Source organism: Triticum urartu, chromosome 1 (genome assembly GCF_003073215.2).
Source record: "Triticum urartu cultivar G1812 chromosome 1, Tu2.1, whole genome shotgun sequence".
Classification (NCBI taxonomy): Eukaryota; Viridiplantae; Streptophyta; class Magnoliopsida; order Poales; family Poaceae; genus Triticum; species Triticum urartu.
The window spans coordinates 535,512,970-535,527,233 of NC_053022.1; the positions used below are offsets into that span (position 1 = coordinate 535,512,970).

A 14,264-nucleotide genomic window follows, 5' to 3' on the forward strand; every position below is an offset into this window, starting at 1 on the left:
GACGGGCCCGGAGTGCTTCTTTTGAATGGCTTTTTCTGCTGACCGGGTTTAGAGCCTTTGAATCCGGCATTGACTGTCGTATTCTCGGTATTGTCGCTGTTGATGCGGCGCTTGTGTTTGTTGCGACGTGACCTGCCATTGCCATCCTTAGTATCCGAAGTACCATGGTTCTTTGATATATTATTGCTGCGAGCCAGCCAGCTGTCTTCTCCCGCGCAAAAGCGGGTCATGAGTGTCGTGAGGGCTGCCATAGATTTCGGCTTTTCCTGGCCAAGGTGCCGCGCGAGCCACTCGTCGCGGATGTTGTGCTTAAAAGCTGCTAGGGCCTCTGCATCTGAACAGTCGACGATTTGATTTTTCTTTGTCAGGAACCGTGTCCAGAATTGCCTGGCCAATTCCTCTGACTGCTGAATTATGTGGCTCAAGTCATCGGCATCTGGTGGTCACACATAAGTACCCTGAAAGTTGTCGAGGAATGCGGCTTCCAGATCTTCCCAACAGCCAATGGATTCTGCTGGCAGGCTGTTGAGTCAATGCCGAGCTGGTCCTTTGAGTTTAAGTGGGAGGTATTTGATGGCGTGTAGATCGTCACCGTGGGCCATGTGGATGTGCAGGAGGAAGTCCTCGATCCATACCGCAGATATGTTATGCCGTCGTATGATTCGATATTTACGGGTTTGAAACCCTCTGGGATCTGGTGATCCATTACTCCGTCTGTGAAGCATAGAGGGTGTGCGGCGCCTCTGTACTGGGCTATGTCGCGACGCAGCTCAAATGAGTCTTGTCCGCTGTGTTCGGCCCGGGCGGATTTACTTTTACTGTATCCGGCGTGACGGTTATCGTCTCGCAAGGTGGCGCGCCCTCGTGATCCATAGATCGATATTGCGTGTTTTGCTTTGTCCTCCAATACGTCTCGCAGGTCTCGCGTATTTCCCCATGCCTTGACATTTTTATTTGAATGGCGTCGGGGTGCGGGCTGAGCTTTTGGCTGAAATGCCTCTTTGTCGCGGCCACGGGGTGGCCGATCAGCCGCGTCATACGCTGGAGATGTAGGTTTTCGTGCTTCCTCCTCCAGTCGGGGTAGCAACCTGCACTTTGGGTAACTCTTGGAGGGGTATTCGAGTTTATATTCCTCGGCCGCAAAGACTTCAGTCCATCTGTAAGCTAGCAAATCTTGATCAGATTGAAGCTGCTGTTGCTTTTTCTTAAGGCTATTTGCCGTGGCTATAAGCCGGCGCTTAAAGCACTCTTGTTCGACGGGATACTCAGGCACGACGAATTCGTCGTCGTCTAGGCTTGCCTCATCTTCGGAGGGAGGCATGTAATTATCATCCTCCGCCTCTCCATCTGCCACTCTCTCGGGAGGGCTGGCTTCTCCATCCTCCTGCTCTACATCTTGCTGGAGGGGATTGTTGTTATCTTCGGCACTGTCCGGAGTGCTATTATCTCCTGTGCCGGTATCACCGATTTTGCCTTGGCGGGACTTAGAGCGGCGCCGCTGACGCCGGCGCTTAGGTTGCTTCTTGGAGGGGTCATCCTCTGCTGTCTCGTCGTCATTGCCTTCTTTGGGTGTGTCCACCATATATATGTCATATGATGAGGTGGCTGTCCAGTGCCCTGTGGGCAGTGGTTCTTGTTCGTCTCCTGCATCGTCGTCCATGCCGTCGATGTCTTCGGAATCGAAGTCGAGCATGTCGGTCAAGTCGTCGACAGTGGCTACTAAGTGGCTGGTGGGTGGGCGGCGAATTTCTTCGTCATCCGCATCCCAATCCTGTCGGACATAGTTCGGCCAGGACTCTCCTAACAAGGAAAGAGACCTTAATGAGTTCAGTATGTCGTCAAAGGGCGAGTGCTGAAAAATATCCGCGGAGGTAAACTCCATGATCGGCGCCCAGTCGGATTCGATAGGCATGGGCGCAGGCGGTTCGGAGTCCATGGCCAGGGAAGGATCCGACAGCTTGGCATCACGGCTCTCGTGAAGGGTAAGGTCGATACTCGGCTCGATCGCCGCTGAGAATACGGCCTCCGTGGCGGGGTCTATCCACCCGTCCACGGATGGCGTAATTGGCTCCGAATTGAGGGTCGGAGCAGTTGCCGGTCTGATCTCCTGAACACTGTCCGATGGTAGAGCTAGATCGTGCTCATCGTGACTGTGTGGCGCATTCAGCAGGGGCTCGAATCCGTTGAAGATCAAGTCTCCGCGGATATCGGCTGTGTAGTTTAAGCTTCCAAACCTGACCTGGTGGCCAGGGGCGTAACTTTCGATCTGCTCCAGATGGCCAAGCGAGTTGGCCCATAGTGCGAAGCCGCCGAATACAAAGATCTGTCCGGGGAGAAAAGTCTCACCCTGAACTGCATCGCTATCGATGATTGAAGGAGCCATCAAGCCTAATGATGATGACACAGAGGAACTCCCAATGAAAGCACCAATGTCGGTGTCAAAACTGGCGGATCTTGGGTAGGGGGTCCCGAACTGTGCGTCTAAGGCGGATGGTAACAGGAGGCAGGGGACACGATGTTTTACCCAGTTTCGGGCCCTCTTGATGGAGGTAAAACCCTACGTCCTGCTTGATTTATTCTTGATAATATGAGTAGTACAAGAGTTGACCTACCACGAGATTGAAGAGGCTAAACCCTAGAAGCTAGCCTATGGTATGATTATATGTTGTCCTACGGATTAAAACCCTCCGGTTTATATAGACACCGGAGGGGGCTAGGGTTACACAAGGTCGGTTACAAAGGAGGAGATATACATATCCATAGTGCCTAGCTTGCCTTCCACGCCAATTAGAGTCACATCCGGACACGGGTCGAAGTCTTCAATCTCGTATCTTCATAGTCCAACAGTCCGGCCAAAGGATATAGTCTGGCTATCCGGAGACCCCCTAATCCAGGACTCCCTCAGAGGCGCTCTACATGCTAGGGTTAAACCCTGGCCAGCATGGCCTCGTCAACGCCGCCGTCGCCGCGGCCAGCACTGGCTCATCGGCGTTTCCTCGGATGGTGACCGGGGTGGAGATCATGAAGGTGGATCTCAACACCGTGTCACCAAGGAAGAGGCCATGGTTCAAGAAGATGCAGGCCGACACGCTCAAGTTCACCGACGAGTGATCCCGTGGTCGCGAGCGCCTTCCTTTTTGTATGCCGACCTGTGTGCTGGCATAACCACGGGGCCGCGATGGCGTAGTCGAACCCATGTCCCACCCTTTTTGTGTACTGGCATGTGTGTCGGCCGGCTGGCGAGTGCGCCAACACGGCATGTGTGTCGGCCGGCTGGCGAGTGCGCCAACACGAACTATGGTGATATTTTTTGAAGGCGGCATTGTATGCTGGCGCTGGCATGGTGCCGGCATGAGTCATGGCCGCTGGCATGATCGGTCGCGGGTCTTTTTTTAAGTTGAGTGCGGATATGAAATGAGTCGGCGTGTTGGGCGCACTGCTGATCCAAACTTCGTTATATCTCAGTCGATGCTATATTCGTTAGATCATGCATTGAGATCCGTGCAAAATTTTCTTTTCAGATTTTTCTTTTTATATAATACTTTTTTCGTCTGAAAATACTTGTCATCAATCAAAATAAATAAAAAAAGATGTATTTAGATATATTTTAATTATAGATACATTTTTTCTTTATCCATTTTGATAATAAATACTTTCGGATGAAAGAAGTATGTCAGTTGATTGAAACTTTGTTAAATCTCAGTGGACTGAGACCTAGCCACGCCATATCGGAAATATCCGATCGTTTGCCACGAGAATAACCCAGTCGTACGCACGCGCCTCCTGCAGCTCTCGTACAGCTCCCTCGGACGCAAGCGCAACGCCACAGTTTGGCACGTACAGACGCGGCTGGTCAGGTCACGTCCATCCGCCCACGTGAACCCGCTGTGCCGATGCTTGATGCTCCGTGTCACCCCGTCCCCGGCCAGGCACCTGAAAAGCGGGCAGCGAGCGCCTGCGCCCCCGTCCTCGGCATGGCCCCCGCCGCCCGTCCTCTCGCCGCGCCGCGCCTCGTCAAATGCTCCTCCGGTCCGTGACTCGCAGCAGCAGCAGCAACCACTAGCGCGGGCTACAACGCGCAGGGTACATGGCGACGGCGATGGCTCTGCTCCGCCTCGCGGTCCTCGCCGGCGCCGTCGCGCTCCTCCTGCCGGCCGTCGCCGAGGCCCGCATCCTCCTCTCGCTCGACGACTTCGGCGCCGTCGGCGACGGCATCGCCGACGACACGCAGGTACGTACGTGCGTGCATGCGACAGTATGCCTCCACCTTGCTCCTCAAACATGACACTGTCTGTTTGGCTCTGCTGTCCAGGCCCTGGTGGACGCATGGACGGCGGCCTGCGCCAGCACCAACGACCACGTGGTCATCCACGTGCCCGCCGGCAGGTCGTACCAGATCTGGCCGGTGACGCTCGCCGGGCCCTGCAGGGACGAGATCATGATCTTCGTACGCTCCTTCCTTCCTGCCTGCCTGCCGCCGCGTGCGCTTCTCTCGTCCGGCATGCACGCACCTGCGCGTCTTCGCTCATCGAGTCTTGGTTTGTGCCCCTGCCCGGCGGGACAGGTCTCCGGGAACATCATCGCGCCGGACAGCCCGGAGGACTGGGAGCGGCGCGACGGCGGCAAGTGGCTGCACTTCTTCCAGGTGCAGGACCTGACGGTGAGCGGCGGCGGCGTCATCGACGGCCGCGGGCAGGAGTGGTGGGCGCAGGCCTGCAAGGGGAGGCACCGCAACGACAAGGTATGATTTGTTTCATCACTGTATGATTGTGCGCATCACTATCACACAACTGAGGACTGATTTGTTTTACTCCGATTGTTTCTCTGCAGCATTGCACGGCCCCGGATGCTCCCAAGGTGAACTCCTCTGTCACCTTCACTTTGATGTTTGCTCATCATTTCCCTGCCATTTTTCCATCTACCTCGTTTCATGTTTGAAGAAAAATGGCTCGTGTTCTCTGCATGCACGCAGGCGCTTCACTTCGAGGAGTGTCATGGGGTGCGGGTGCAGGGCGTGACGCTGCAGAACGGGCAGCAGCACCACCTGACCTTCACCCGCTGCTCCAACGCCAAGGCCAGCTTCCTCAGGGTGGCCTCGCCGGAGAGCAGCCCGGGCACCGACGGCATCCACCTCGTCAACTCCATCAGCGTCCACGTCAACGATGTCCACATCGCCACAGGTGTGTGTTCGATCCGTCAATGGCAGTCTGCATCTGAAGAAGAAAGGGGTTTCCTTCCTCAGTTACAGTGCTCCTGGCTAACTGAATCTCTTATTTTCAGGCGGCGCTTGCGTGTCCATGGTCGGCAATTGCACCGACGTCCGCCTCAGATACGTCTCCTGCGGACCTGGCAATGGCATCAGGTAGCTTCTTAGCTGCCTCATCAGCTACTCCATTGGTAAATGCTTGTCTGCTCATTGCTCATGTGTTGGATCTGTCAGTATTGGGAGCATAGGCGAGACCCCGGTGGCTGACAGGCTCGAAAAGATCGAGGTGGACACCATGTTCATCGCCAACACCTCCAACGGCCTCCTCATCAAGACCTGGCAGGTAGTAAGATCGATCTAGCAGTAGCTCATCATGAACTACTGCAAGGAGCTCATCATGAACTTGTGTTGTCTCCATCAGGATGGCTGCGGCTACGCGCGCAAGGTGAAGTTCGCCAACGTGGTGATGAAGAACGTCTCCGACCCCATCATCATCGACCAGTACCGCTCCGAGCACCCCACACCCTGCGGATCGACCGCGGTACGATCTCCGCTTGCCGGACTAACAAACACGCCGATCGATGCCTGAAACTCTGGTCTGCTTCTTGTTCTTGGGCGCATGCATGCAGGCGACGAGGACGGTGGCGGTGGAGAAGATCGACTACGTGAACATCGCCGGCACGTCGGCGTCGAAGCGGGCGGTGACCTTCTCGTGCAGCGACGTCGTGCCGTGCAGGCAGGTGTCGCTCAAGGACGTGAACCTGAAGCGCCTCAGCGGCCGCGGCGCCTCCGCCTACTGCCGCAGCGCGTCCGGGAAGGCCGCCGGCGTCGTCGTCCCGGAGTCCTGCCTCGCCGGAACCAGGGGGGCCGCTGGCGACGAGGAGGAGTGAGCCGTGAGGTCTCGGCCGGGTTCTTGGTCTCGGCTGTGATGCTCCGGCATGCAGAGAGTGGCGGCAGTAGTGCCATGGTATGGTAGTACCTAGTAGAGTAGCCGGCAGTTCTACGAATAATCCCGCCATGTATTGTGCCAGTATTATATTGTGATGTACTGTACTCCCGTACCGCCGTACGTATTCAGGCGTGTTGTATTTTCCTGTACGTACAAAAAATGTGCTCGTAGCAATTTTCGTCCGCACCGATCGGCACATACCTCGTCGTAGAATGTTGCTGACTGACCCGCGGATGCGGCGGTCAAAGCCAAGGCAACCAGGATGGCGAAGGAGCAGCAGCGTGTGGTCCGTCCACCGGCCGGCATCATCTCCTTTGACGACAGCTCCGACTCCGACGACTCCGCCTCTCTCGTCGCCGACGCCTACATGGAAAGCTACAGCCGCACCGGCGACCGCAAAGGCAAGGAACCGGCACGGAAGTGGTGATGATGATGAACTGGGAAAGTTAGTTTAGTTTAGTTTTTAATAACTATGTTAACGACGATGAACTGGGACTTTGGGTCCGATGGACTGTGTTTATATGTTCGTATGTTATTTCGTTTTAACTGTGTTGTTCATCAGTTCATCTGTAGCCGTATGATGATGAATAGAGACAGTTTCTTACGTACATTGCATGGATAGCTTTGAGGGATGACCGGTCACTGTCCGCAGCCTTCGAAGAATCATGTTGTGGACGTGGCCATATGAGGGTGACCAGTCATTATCCATGGATATGGTCGGGCCTTCCATGGATGTATAGTAGGATGAATTTGGTATATCCGGTTGTAGATGTCCTAACACCATTGGCCGTGCCAAAAAAACTGCTTCTGGGCCTTTTGGAAAAAAAACTTCAACAGATGCCCCATAGTGCCTAATTTAATATCTTTTTGCAAATGCCCTAAATTTTGCCAGAAGTGATGTACCCTCCTTTCGGTTTATAGGGCTTATCTCAAAAGAATTGTTTTCCCATTTTATAAGTCACAATTTTATTGTGTCTCATCACATATTCAGATTTTTGAGGTGCATTAAATCGTTGCATGTAAGATTAAAAAGAAAACTCACGATGCACGTAAAAGCTCTTAGCCATTTATTAGTCACACATGCATGCATTGCAATTAATGCATTGGTTAATACAATTTTTTTAGGAAAACAACCGCATTAATTGAGTACTTTTGCAAGCTACAAAAATTAGCGCATGCTTGGATCCAAGGGACTATTTTTAGTCTGACTAAAAATAGTCTCTTTTAGAGGCTAAAGTTCCAAGCACCCCTGACTAAAGAGAGGCTAGGACTAGTCTTGAGGCTAAAAAAATTTAGTCATATGAAACCTACTAAAATATGTATTAGCCCTCTCTCTCCTCATTTCATGTCTCTCCTTTAACACATGCGAGTTCTGAATTGGAGGGTTTGGAGGATAATAAATGCTCAATAACTTGATTTTAGTCTCTTTAGTATTTGGATCCAAGCATGGGTGAGGCTAGCAAGTTTTAGTACTACTACTTTTAGTCATGGGACTAAAACGTATCCAAGCACCCTCCTACTAAAATATGTATTAGCCATCTCTCTCCTCATTTAATTCCTCTCCTTGAACACATGCGAGTTTTGGATTGGAGGGTTTGGAGGATAATAAATGCTCAATAACTTGATTTTAGTCTCTTTAGTATTTGGATCCAAGCATGGGTGAGGCTAGCAAGTTTTAGTCCCACTACTTTTAGTCATGGGACTAAAACGTATCCAAGCACCCTCTTATGCTACCACTCACCATCTATGTTGGTTGGTGAGATTTCTCAATTGACCCCTATAAATCGAAAGGGAGGGGTACATTTGTAGCAGCACTGACAACTGCCAAAAAGAAAAACGGTTGTATCAGGAACCCAACCGTTTGTGTGAACTTCCACGTCACCGCACCGCCTCACCCGCCTCTGCGTCGCCCGATTCCGACCATCGGTCACTGCCGCCGCCACTCTGTCGGTCACCATGAACTTTGTTGCCACTCGCCGCCCTAGCCCGCCCATCAGCAACCTCCTTCGGAACAAGAGCAAATGGAGCAGGAGCAGGAGCAGTAACATCAACAATTGGACCAGGAGCAGGAAAAACATTGGAGGTGGCTCTACATACCAAACAGGTCTCCTATAACAATGCAAAGCAATCATATGCAATGGTTGGTCTTCTTTAAGCATCTTTTGGATCGTAGCATCATTTGTTAGTTCAACCATGGTCATCCTCCCACTTGACCAAACCTTTGAGAAAAAAAATGTATTTCTGCATAACCCCCACTCCAACAATTGTTCCTTCAAGCTATCATAGGTAATTGAGTCCCTAAGCCATGCCTAGGGTTGTAATGTTGAGAAGCACTTTTTCCGTGCACAGTGAACCTAAGCAGCCACATGCTTTCAATCTGAAACAGACAAAATCAAGAACAATTTAGTGCAAATGTAACTGATTTTTATCTATAACTGAACTTTGACACATATTACTAAATTTTTATGACACTTGTAACTGAACTTTGACACGTAGAACTGATTTATTATGACATCTATAACTGAACTTTGACCCGAATAAGAACTTTTACTGCTAAAACCCTATATTCTCTTGATCTCTTCTAAATTCTTCTCTTTTAGCCCAATCGTCACTAGACTCACATAAATCCATCAAAACCCTATCTTCATCTCTTCACCGAGCCTCTTCTATGCTAAAACCATAAACCCTAACTTTGACCTCTCTTAAATACTTCTCTTTTATGCAAAGATGCATTCAACACATATCTAATCCAATAGAAAACACAAGAATAAATCATCAAAGACCTATCTTTTTCGAAGATTTAACATCTTTAGAAAAAAGATCTTTGTTTTTTTCACCAAACCTTATAAGGAAGAGTAGTACATCCGCAGAAAACCCTTCTAACCAACACTGCCCTATCCACAACAGCAGACCGGAGAAGCAAACAAACCAAGTAAGAGAGTAAAGAAGATGGATCAACGAGCACTGCCATCGTTTTTGTCCTCCATAATAGAGCACTGCATATATCTTCTGATAGAGGAGATGGAGAAGAAGGAGCAGAGCATACCATCTGGACGGCGGCCCCGTTGACTCCTCCAGCGAGTGCTCCGTTGACTTGATCTCCTTGGTTGCAAAACACCATCGTGAAAGGAAAGAAAGCCCGGGGGGTGCGAGTGGAGCAATGAGTTGAAGAGGGAAAAGGGCGCAAAGAGAGCTTGCCTTTAGGCAGAAATGGGCCATAGAGGAAAAAAACCTTGGGCTTTTTTCAAACTGGCCCGCCCAGTCATTCTGATGTAGCTCCGGTACTGCCGCATGGTACGGCTAGACCAGGTGCGCAGCTAGTGCGGCAACTGGTTTTGTCCGGGTCGGCCATTAACCAGTTCGACTCCAAAAAAAAAACAGCTTGAAAACAACACAAAATGGGGAAAGTTGCGGTATCGGTGTAAAATGTGGCAAGAATTTTTTGAAAAATGGGTAATATATGTCACAAAGATCAGTTTTTGGGGTAAAAAACAATAGAATTTACTCTAAAAATAAAGAGCACATTGCATGATTCGTGGATCATGATGCCCAAGTTGAGTATCCAGCTGCAAAAAATGAATGCCAAGATCGTCGATGCACAAAGTCAAACAGATCGCCGGGGAGAAGAAGCCCCGGCTGACCGTGTAGTGTACCAGCACGTGATTCAGGCCCGGGCTGATCGTCCGGCGATCGCAGGTGCAGCGGCGAGGGACGACCCCTCCCGCAGATCCGGATCATGTTTCGTTCTGCACTCGACTCGATCGTGCAGCGCCGTGCTTGGCCTGGCCTTGGCAACCACGTGTCCGTTCGTTCTCCCGCGCGCCCTTATCCTCCACCCGCCCTGCCGTTGCCCCCCACTCACCCAACTCAACTCGCGCCAAATCAGCTTCCGTCACTGAGCAGCAGCAGCGTGACTGAGCTCGTGAGTGCGCGCGTGCAGCATGGCGCTCCCTGCAAGGCCAAGGGCGCGGCTCCTGCTCGCGGCAATCGCCGGCGCCGTCGCCCTCCTGCTGCCGGGCGCCGCCGAGGCCCGCGTCCTGCTCTCGCTCGACGACTTCGGCGCCGTCGGGGACGGCATTGCCAACGACACGCAGGTGCGCAGCAATGTCGCCAGAGCCATCTCCGGCGGCACGGCCGCATTCCGTTGACTCTCCCTTTGTTTTCTCCAGGCATTCGTCGACGCGTGGGAGGCGGCGTGCGCCACCGGCGGCAACACCTACCTCAACGTCCCCGCCGGCAAGTCCTACCAGATCTGGCCCGTCACGCTCGCCGGCCCCTGCCGCGGCGAGATCAACCTCATGGTACACTTTTGTCCCCACTTCCTCTGTCACTGTCACAGTACACTCTAGCTAATTCGCGCCTCGTCAGATTTCCGGGAACATCATCGCGCCGGAGAGCCCGGAGGAGTGGGCGGACGGGGACCAGGGCCGGTGGCTCCACTTCTCCGGCGTGGGGGACCTGTCGCTCAGCGGCGGCGGCATCGTCGACGGCCGGGGCCAGCAGTGGTGGGCGGGGGCTTGCGAGGACGAGAACTGCACCTCGTACCGCCAGCACCAGGTCGCCCCCATGGCGCTCCACTTCGAGGACTGCCAGGACGTGAGCGTCAAGGGCCTCACGCTGCAGAACAGCCAGCGGCAGCACCTCGTCTTCACCCGCTGCTACAACGTCGAGGCCAACTACCTCCGGGTCACCTCGCCGGAGTACAGCCCCGGCACCGCCGGCGTCCTCGTCGTCAGCTCCACCAACGTCCACATCAAGGATGATCTCTTCTCCGTCGGTACGTCGCTCTGGTTCTGTATCTGAACTGAAATTTTCTCTGACAGGCGAACTCTGCTGGTGTTTATATTTTGAGTGTCATTTTTAGGTGGCGACTGCGTGTCGATTGTGGGCAATTGCTCGGATGTCCGGCTCAGAGCCATCTCCTGCGGGCCTGGCCTCGGCATCAGGTAATGTGTCATCTCTTTGCAAATACTAGAATTTTCACCTAATCTTAAGCTGAATGTGTCATCTTCTTCTTCGTCATGTCAGCATTGGGGGCTTGGGCGAGAACCAGAGTAATCACAAGATAGAGAAGATCAAGACGGACACCATGTTCATCTCCAACACCAAGAACGGCGTCCGCGTCAAGACTTACGAGGTAGTACAAAGCACAAACCAATAGCCAAAATTCTCATCCGAACCAAGAATGGCCGTGTGACATGGTGACATTTTTGTGTGATGTTCTTGGTCGTCATTCAGGACGGCTGCGGGTTCGCGCGCAAGGTGAAGTTCGCGCAGATCATGATGAGGAACGTGGCCAACCCCATCGTCATCGACCAGCACTACTCCGCCTCCAACCGGGGAACTCGCTGCGGCGCCCCGGTACGGCTGAGCTCGCCGGCCGTCTTGACTGAATCCGATGACGCGTTTCACTGCCTAGCAGCAGAACACCGTGCACATCTCTGAACTTGTTTGGTATTGTGGTGCAGAACGGGAGCGCGGTGGCGGTGGAGAACATCAACTACATCGACATCACCGGCACGTCGGCGACGGAGCAGGCGGTGACGTTCGCGTGCAGCGACGCCATGCCGTGCAGGCGCCTGTATCTGGACGGGGTGAACCTGACGACGGCCGGCGGGGGCAGCACGTCCGCGTTCTGCCACCAGGCGTTCGGGAAGCACGTCGGGGACGTCCTCCCGGAGTCGTGCCTCGGCAAGGAGGACTTCGTGCAGCTGCAAGCCCCGACCGCCGGAGACGCTCAAGACGAAGAAGATGCTGCTGATTGGTGAAACTGTTCCTAGAATTTGATCTTGTAGTGCGAGCTTGTATGCAGTGTGTGTGGATTCATGAAATAAATCATTTTTTGTTTGAGATATAAATGAACATGCCTTCAAAGCCAAGCATAATTTCCAAGACAGGACAACAATATGATAATATCCACGAGTTGTCCACTTGTCCTACCAAAGGTAACACAACAGTATACTTCCTGCATCCACCAATAAGTGTACATCTAGCTTTTGTCCAAAGTTGAAGTTTTAAAATTTTGATCAAATTTATAGGAAAAAGTAGCAGCATTTATGGCACTAAATTACTATAACTGGATTTGTTTTGAAATGTAGTTTCATAATATACCAATTTGATGTCGTATATACTACTGCTCTTTTGGATAAATTTAGTCAAAAATTTCAAACTTTAACTTAAAACAAATAGTAGAAGTAAGGTAGTATTATCATAGTTTCACTGAAGAACTCAACAGCAGCACAACCACCTTGCGGAAAGTGACACGGAGTCAGCAGCGAGGCAAACAGCCAGCGCGAAATAAAGTCAATCCCCACCAGCCGGACAGCGATCAGCAGAGGTTAGACCAAAGCCACACACCAGATTCAGATTTGGGAGCAAATATTTTTCAGAAAAGAAGGAGAATTCAGAGCTGCAGATGCAGATGAGATCTACTTGAAGGAGGAAGACCAGATCGAGAAGAGATTGAGCAGCAGCAGCAGCAAGAAACATGGCGATGATGTCGCCGAAGCAGCTGCTGACCACCATCCTCATCGTCTTCTCCACGCTCTCCTTCATCAAGCTGCTGCTCCTCACCCACTCCGCATCGTCGTCCCCCGCGCGCCCCGGCCGCTCCGCCTGGGACGCCGGCGGGTCCGGCAACGGCAACGGCACGGCCGCCAGGGACGGCCTGAACGCCAAGGAGTTCGCGCTGCTCCGCTCCGTCGTGGCCGCGCGCGCGCCGTGCGGGCTGCTCGTGTTCGGCCTCTCGCCGCAGCTCCTCGCGCTCGCCGCGGTCAACTCCGGGCAGGGCGCCGCCACCGCCTTCGTCACCGACAGCGCCGAGGACGCGGCCAGCGCGCGGCGCGTGCTCGCGGGGCGCGGCCCCGGCCCCGGCTCGGCGGCCGTCCACCGGGCCAGCTACCCCGACCCGGCCGGGGAGGCGTGGGCGCTGCTGCGGCGCGCGCGGGCGAGCCCGGTGTGCGGGCGGCCGACGGGGACGGTGCGCAAGTCCGGCTGCCGGCTGGCGCTGACCTCACTGCCGCGGGAGGTGCTCGACGCGCGGTGGGACGTGGTCGTCGTCGACGGGCCGAGCGGGGCCGGGCCCGGGGAGCCGGGGCGGATGGGCGCCATATACACCGCGGCCGCGCTCGCGCGCGCGGCGGGGGGCGGCGCGGTGGACGTGGCGGTGCACGACATGAACCGGACGGTGGAGCGGTGGTACGCCAGGGAGTACCTGTGCGAGGACAACCTCGTCGCCGCCAAGGGGCGCCTCTGGCACTTCCGTGTCGCCGCCGGCGGGCCGCCGGACGCGTTCTGCTCGACTGCTCCGGTCCAGATCTTGTAACCTGAGCAAGCGGAGTAAGATCGCCGGTGGTGCCGTGGTGGGCACGGCATGTCGGCAAGGAGGACTTCGTCCAGCGGCAGGCCCCGACCATGGCCACCGGAGTGCTGCACGGAGAGACTGAAAATCTTGATGGCGAAGAAAATGCAGATTGGTGAAGCTGCTGCAACCATTTCGCCCGTGGCCATGTCTGACTGTGTGTGATCTTGTAATGTGATACAGCAACAGAAGAGGCATGAGATTGCCTCCAATCTAAAAATTCGCATGTTTTTCGTGAGATACAAATTTTCTTGTGTCCTACCCCTAGGTGTAGTTTAGGTACTAGCAGTTGCGCCGAGTGAAATCACAACATCATGCCAAAATGCAAATTGTGGTTCTCGTATACTCCCTTTCTAAATTAATATAAGAGTGTTTAGATAACTAAACGAAGAAAGTACTCCTTAGTGATCTAAACGCTTTTATATTTCCTTACGAAAAGAGTATCTGTTTTTCAAGAGCACACATTTTCTCTGCTTACTCAAGGTAGCACTATATTTTTTGAGAGCACTATTAGAACATCACCAACAAGAGACAGAAATCTCACATGAGAAAAAAACTATTCCCTTAATACGCTTATTTTGGGACGGAGAGATTAGCTTTTTATTCTTTTGGAGCAAAAAACAAAGGCTACAAAAGAAGACCAATACATGCATACCAACCAATTTTTTTTCCTAACCAAAAAAATGGTATAGAAATGGTATATTTGGGTCACCACTAGCAGCCGACAAAAAATCAAAACCACAACCATG

General features: G+C 53.0%; 3 protein-coding genes across 3 annotated transcripts; all 3 read left to right on the plus strand.

Annotated features, from left to right (window-relative positions):
- Positions 1–3,986: 3,986 nt before the first annotated feature.
- LOC125537899 (probable polygalacturonase At1g80170) lies at positions 3,987–6,341 on the plus strand. Its single transcript, XM_048701227.1, has 9 exons — positions 3,987–4,231; positions 4,313–4,447; positions 4,565–4,741; positions 4,831–4,857; positions 4,973–5,180; positions 5,281–5,362; positions 5,441–5,549; positions 5,628–5,747; positions 5,836–6,341. Exons 1-9 carry the CDS (start codon positions 4,088–4,090, stop codon positions 6,094–6,096), a joined length of 1,263 nt encoding a protein of 420 aa, XP_048557184.1. The 5' UTR covers positions 3,987–4,087; the 3' UTR covers positions 6,097–6,341.
- A 3,659-nt stretch (positions 6,342–10,000) lies between these two features.
- Positions 10,001–12,013, plus strand: LOC125527165 (probable polygalacturonase At1g80170). Its single transcript, XM_048691728.1, has 7 exons — positions 10,001–10,249; positions 10,325–10,456; positions 10,524–10,932; positions 11,020–11,101; positions 11,184–11,292; positions 11,394–11,516; positions 11,624–12,013. The coding sequence occupies exons 1-7, from the start codon at positions 10,097–10,099 to the stop codon at positions 11,921–11,923; spliced, it is 1,308 nt and encodes a 435-aa protein (XP_048547685.1). The 5' UTR covers positions 10,001–10,096; the 3' UTR covers positions 11,924–12,013.
- Positions 12,014–12,288: 275 nt separating this feature from the next.
- LOC125527177 (probable methyltransferase At1g27930) lies at positions 12,289–13,753 on the plus strand. Its single transcript, XM_048691737.1, has one exon. It carries the CDS (start codon positions 12,643–12,645, stop codon positions 13,477–13,479), a length of 837 nt encoding a protein of 278 aa, XP_048547694.1. The 5' UTR covers positions 12,289–12,642; the 3' UTR covers positions 13,480–13,753.
- The last annotated feature ends 511 nt before the right edge of the window (positions 13,754–14,264 follow it).